At 54.0% G+C, this 6007-nt stretch overlaps 1 protein-coding gene across 5 annotated transcripts in view; it reads left to right on the forward strand.

Annotated features, from left to right (window-relative positions):
• Window positions 1–6007, forward strand: part of PIK3R6 (phosphoinositide-3-kinase, regulatory subunit 6) — a 37175-nt gene that overhangs the window by 11488 nt on the left and 19680 nt on the right. For all 5 annotated transcript variants that reach the window (XM_009334043.1, XM_009334046.1, XM_009334045.1 and 2 more), the window contains 2 exons: window positions 2548–2680; window positions 5891–5974. In XM_009334043.1, coding sequence (XP_009332318.1) covers window positions 2668–2680; window positions 5891–5974 — 97 coding nt within the window. In that variant the 5' untranslated portion in view covers window positions 2548–2667. The remainder of the gene's footprint in view (window positions 1–2547; window positions 2681–5890; window positions 5975–6007) is intronic.

Consider the following 6007-nt stretch of genomic DNA (forward strand, 5'->3'; position numbering starts at 1 on the left):
GAATATCCCTAACCGAGATGGCGGGGGCTTGTTTTCCCCCTCGCCCGCCAGCCGCTCCAAGCCTCGAGGCAGGCACGGTGAAGGAGCCTGGCATGCAGCCCCGGCTCCGCCGCTCGGCGCAGGTGCCGTGGGTCTCCCGCAGCACTGGGGACCCCAGCGCTTTTCCCAGCAGGAAATATCATTTTGAGAACCGCGGTGCCAGCCAGCTCACGGCTGTGTAATGCTGCTGTACGGTATTTGGTGCTCTTATGCATGCAAGGGATTAGGAGAATCATTCACTTTCCTTCTGTAGTCAGTGATTTGAGAGGGTGGTCTGTAATTTCTGAGACTAGGAAAGTTAATTGATGTTCTCCTCCTCTGGTCCAGACCCTGGCACACCAGGAGGCATGTCCCATTTCTGCCCGTAGAAGCAAAGGCCTCTTTGTCCACAGATACACGGCTGATGCTTGGCGCAGGCTGTCAGCACTGCGGTTGGCTGTGGCTGGAGTGTGAGAGTATCCTTCCCTTGCTCACCGCTCTGCCCCAGGGGTGCTGATCACCTCTGGGAAGTCATCCAGTGCCCGGCCAGGGGTGGCAGCGTGGGCACGAGGGGGCAGGCAGGTGGCTGTGCCACAGGCAGGAACAACCTGTGGGCAGCACCACGACTCACCCGCAGACAGCGCCGGTGCCATCAGTGTGGGGTGTCGGAGGGAGAAATGGTTTGCTGACCTTAGTAGACACCCTCTGCCCTGCTACGCACCCCTGCTGCACCCCAGGGTGGTCACCTTGGAGGAAAGGGCACATCCATTGCCGCAGCAGTATCCACGTGCCGCAGAGATGCGATTCCGAGGTTGGTATCAAGCATCCAGCTGAGGCGGAGGATGGTTGGCATCTCCTCCCTGCTCCCAGCCCTGGACCAAGCTGCCTGCCAGCTGTGCAAGCAGAGGCACGGGATTTGCTATAGTAAGCCTCTGGCCTGCAGAAGGACCCCTGTCCTTGCCTCCCTTGTCCTCTCTGCTTTCAGCTGTGGCCAGGAGCTGCTGCCGCGGCGCTGCTGCCCGGCAGGCGGTGGAAATCCACCATGGTGGCTGGGCGCCAAGCCTTGTTATCCAGCCCTGGGGCCAGAAATAAAGGCCACACGGGTCTGGGGTGGGTTTTGAAAACTTCGTGTGCTGCAGGAAACCTTTAATGAGCTTCTGAAAGCTGCTGAGAGCAGGATGCTCTCGGGGCTCGAGTGGTACGTGGCAGGGGTGTTCCTGCACGTGTCCATCCATCTCCCCTTGCAGCCGTAGAGCTGTTGGGTTTGCTGATGGATATTTACAGATTTAGGATCTACCTGGGTAGAGTTAGGTCCTAAATCTACAAAATAAGTAGAGCGACTCTTAAGTAGAGCAAAGACATGAGCACAAGCGTGGGCTGATGGCTTGACTGTGCTTGGAGGGATGTGGAGGACTGATGGGACTGCATTGTTATTGCTGCCTGTGCTGGTTTGGTGACCGCTGGAGGTGGGCTCCCTGTTATCAGCCACAAATGTGGGTGTTTGAGGGAAATCATAGAACTCAGAGCTGTGGTCTATTTTTTTCTATCCCTAAAGGCAAGAAGAGAGGGCAAAACCTGCAGACTGGAAAAGCCTCGATCTAGAAATGCTGAAAGTGGTGTTGCAGCTCACTCAGGCTGTAAATACAGGCAGCACAGTCCTGCGGTTGCCGCTGTGCCCATGGATGGGGAGACGGGAGAGGGCAAGGCACTGGGGGAGGCGCTGGGCACTGGGCAGGCAGGACCACGAGGTGCCGGAGCCGCAGGCTGGGAGGGACCTGGTTGTGGGGTAGGTCACTACAGCTGAGCATCTCAGCAGCGGTATTTTGCATAGAAGATGCCGACGTCTTCTCTGCTCCCCCGCGGCTGCCCTATGCCAGCTCCCCAGCCTGCTTGTAGTTGTCTCACAGGCAAATCTCCCTTCCTTCCTCCTCAGCTCTTAGGATTATTTTTTTTTCCTCTTTCTTTGGAGAGAACAATGCTTGAGGGGAAGGGAAGCTGTCCCGCTCCAGGCTGGCTTCCCTCTGCAGCGTAACCGGCTCCTGAGCTTTCCTCGGGGTTTGTTTCTCTGGGATGCTGGATCAGGATGGCAGCGGATCAGCACAACAAACAGAGAAACCTCATGGAAATTTGGGCTTTTTTTTTTTTTTTCCTTTTGTGGTTGGACTTTGCATTTCAGACTCAGTTTGACTTAACCTGAACATTTCTTCTTAAATCCTGGGGAGGATGAGGTTCCTGATCCTGCCCTGCTCGGTGATGCTGATGCTTATCCCTGGGGGCCTCCTTGCTGTGGGAGGCTTTGGGGGCCAAGTGTTCAGACAAGTTCAGCTTTGAGCTGAAGCTTTCTCCAGCAAAACACAGCCCCTGAGACATGCTGTGCTCACCCTTAGGGCTCTGCCTCTCTGCTGGACAACCTCCACGCTGGGGTCCCATGCCTGCGGTGTCCCCGTGGCTTTGTGCTCTCCCCCGGGGTTCAGGCTGATCCTGACCTCCACCACCAGCCTGAGCCGAGCGTGCCCTATTTTTCTGCAGGTGAGACACAGGACCCAAGGCCATGCCCGTGTGGAGTGAGGAGCAGCTGCACACTCGCCCCATCATTGCAGACGCCCTGCGGCCACCGTGCCCGCCCCGTGCTGCAGCCTCAGCCCGGCCATGGAGAGCACAGGTGGGTGATGCTGAGCCCTCCCGGTGTGCCAGGGTGGGGGGATCCCCACCAAATGAACCCACCTCACCCGCCTTCTTGTGCCTTGATTACCCTCCGATAAAATATGTGGATATCTAAGGAGGAGGATTCATTGCCGCTGGGCAGACCTTGCTCTTTGCAAGGTGTTGGCAGACCCTGCTGGATAGATGGGAAATGAGGCACGAAGCAACTGAGGGGCAGCCAAAAGATTTGCTGTAGAGGAGCACTTTGAAAGCACCAGGTCTGGCAACGATTCACATTTCAATTTTAAAGCGGTTTTATGTTTTATTGTACTTTTTTCCCTATCTGTGTTTTATTTTCACGCTGTTTCACAAGGTGGTGTTGGTCTCCCGGCACCCCGAGGCCAGGATATCAACACTGAAATGTTTTATTTCATTGCTAAGCCACTACTGCTTGTCGTTGGTACGTTGAGACTGTTTTTAGATCAAAGTGCCTCTTGTTTGTCTTGGAACGAGTGCTTTGACGCTCTGCTCCCCATGAAGAAACCTCAGCATATCATGACTGTAGTCGCTTTGATTTAGAAAAAGAGGGCAGTATTTATATCTGTGCTCAGGAAAAACTTCCCCCGGTAATTTAAAAACATACACAAATGAAAAGAATAGGAAATTTCAAATAGTCCTTTATTGCATAATTCCCTAGTGCAAAACCAATGAATGTAATAGTGAAATTGAGCTTTACAAAATCACTGGAGAGAAAACAAAAAGGAGAGAAAATACAAATCTCCAAAGCAAAATTTTGACTTTTCCCCAAATGACACTTCCAAAATGAGAAAAATCCCATTTCAAAGGACATTTTTGCACTGTAATTTCTCCCCGTGTGGGTACGATGGCATGAACTGTGCTGGCAGAGATGGGACTTCCCATGTATGCGCGCACAACTTCACCAGCACATGTGAACAATTGTGAACCCGAGTGTGTGGTTGTTTTCTAACATAGCTTCAACTGAAGCCACAGCAGTAAGTACTCCTCTGCAGAAGAAGCCTGAAGTGAATGAATCCTCCATATAAGCATCCTTAAGGGGATGTACTTCCCTGGGGTCAGTAAATAGGAGAACTATTTTGGCTATTGGGGTGTACTGAGGAATAAGCCATCCCCAATACTTCAAATTTTGCATTTCCCAGTTGTCTTTTATGCAGGGCTTGTGTCTGCTGCCCCTATGCCCTGGTCACCATCTCAATGGACCCATGGCACTGCAGTCTTGGGCTTGGAGATGGCAAGAGTGGCTTTTGATGTGTCTGGCCATGCTGCCTGCCCTGCAAGCTGGTGACAAGGAGGCAGCAAGGATGTTGTGAGGGTCAAAGTGCTCCTGCTCTCTGCTGTGCACCGCCAGTGGGAACGGTGGCAACTCCGGGGTGCCATGTCCACTCCCCTGCATGATGACCCTGGGCCCACACACCCTCTAAAAGACACAGTAGAAGAGCAAAAAATCATCTCTGTTTTTTGCTTCAAACCCATGCTGAGATGGTGCATGGGTCTGCATGGGGCGAGGGGGCAGAAACTCAAAGCTGCCCCATCTCCTGCATGATCATGTCTTGATGGTCCTCTGCCCACAGGAGCACTCCCTGGAGATGGCCCTGTTTGTCTGACCCTCCAGCTGAGCTGTAAAATCCCCCCTGTAATTTTCCTGTTTCCCTTCCTGTAGCTCTCAACCAGCCAGCTCCCAACCCACCTCCCCCAGTCACTGTTCTTTGTAAAGCCCAAAGCACCGCCTGCTCCACCAACCGGACCCAGTTGGCTTTATCTCCTTCCAGCGCCAAGGAAGGATGTTTGGAGGCTGTGGTCCTTGCGCACTGCTCTTAAATAGTGTCACCCTGGCTGCCTCCTCTGTTTCTTGTAGGTAAAGATGAGTGCCCACCACTGTCCTCCTGCCATCTCTGATGGTAGGGAAGATGGAGCTGTGGCAGAAGAGGGTGTGGAGGGAATGAGCAAACTGAGGAGCAAAACTGGGCAGGAAATGTGGTGGTAATGACTACAGTCCCAAAAGACAATCCCATGTGGATGAGACAACTCAGATTGGGCAGTATGTGTCTGGAGCTCCCTTAGGACCTGGATAAATTGCTCCTTGCTTGCACCCTTGCCACTCAGGCGAGACCTGCTCAGCCACTGCTAGCAATGGTCCAGACCCCAACGGTGAACACAGAGGCAGGAACCTGTCCCGGGAAAGGGTCCTGCGATACGGTTACCACAAACACCTGAGATCCTTCCCTGGATCAGGCCATGTTCTGGCTGCTCCAGCCTACAACTTCCTGCAGAAGGAGAACATCACCTAATAATACCCAACTTTATATAATGCTTTTTTTAATTACAAAGGAACAAGAATCATTTTGCCAATACCCAGTGTAAGAAGGGACACAAAGTCAGGCGTGGTGGAGTAAAGGGACCCTGCAGCTTTCCCGTCCGATACCCCACGTGCTTTCAGGGCTGACTTTTATTTTACATCTGCGATGTGTCGGTAAGCATGGCCAGCCAGCTGTCATGCGAGCTCACTTGTGACCACAAGCCCTCGCCCCACGTACGAGTCATACCCCAAACTGGGTCTGAGGTTGTCAGACCTATTTTTGGCTGAGAGCAGGATGCAGTTTGGTTTTGGTGCGTACGAGGTGCGTGTGGTGGTTACCAGGCAGAAGCACCGACCTCGGGTCCCTGCCTGGGGGAGCAGAAGGTGCTTGGGGCCCGCTGGTGGGTGGTCACACATCGGGGAGAGGCTGCGAGGGGTCGCGGGTGGAAAGCAGGAGGTGACATGTCCAGGCTGGTGGCTCTGCCTGGATTTCCCATGAGAGGTGAGCTGCCAGTGCGGGCAGCAGACCTTCTTGCAAGAGTGCTCCTTGCAATGGGTATGAGGTTGAGGCCGAATCCATGCAGTGCCAAAACACAGAGGTGTTTCTGCTCTTTCATGGTGCCAAGCTATGGTTTAATTTTGTTAGCTTCTATCTTTAAAGTGTGGGGTTTTTTTTTTATTGAACAAGGGGAGACAGGGGCTCTGCAGAGCTCATGCATGAGCAGTCCTCTGCAGCGCTTCTCTACTGCCATGTCCCTGCAGGAGCACTTTGCTCTCCAGTATGGCTCCAGGGGCCACCAGTTGGTGGGGTGGCATTCGTGGGGTGGCTTGTCCCTGGGTGCCGGTCTCCCAGTGGTGCTGGCCTGGCTGGTCATGTCCTCTTCATCCCTGCAGAGGTGGAGTCGGACATCCTGCGCCGCGTCCGTACGCTGCTGCGAGAGCTGGATGGGCACCACCCCGCCTGCCAGTGCGACCGAGGTAAGGCGGACCCCCGGCGTGGCTCCCGGGGGG

Source organism: Pygoscelis adeliae, unplaced genomic scaffold (assembly GCF_000699105.1).
Source record: "Pygoscelis adeliae isolate BGI_AS28 unplaced genomic scaffold, ASM69910v1 Scaffold11, whole genome shotgun sequence".
Taxonomy (NCBI): domain Eukaryota; kingdom Metazoa; phylum Chordata; class Aves; order Sphenisciformes; family Spheniscidae; genus Pygoscelis; species Pygoscelis adeliae.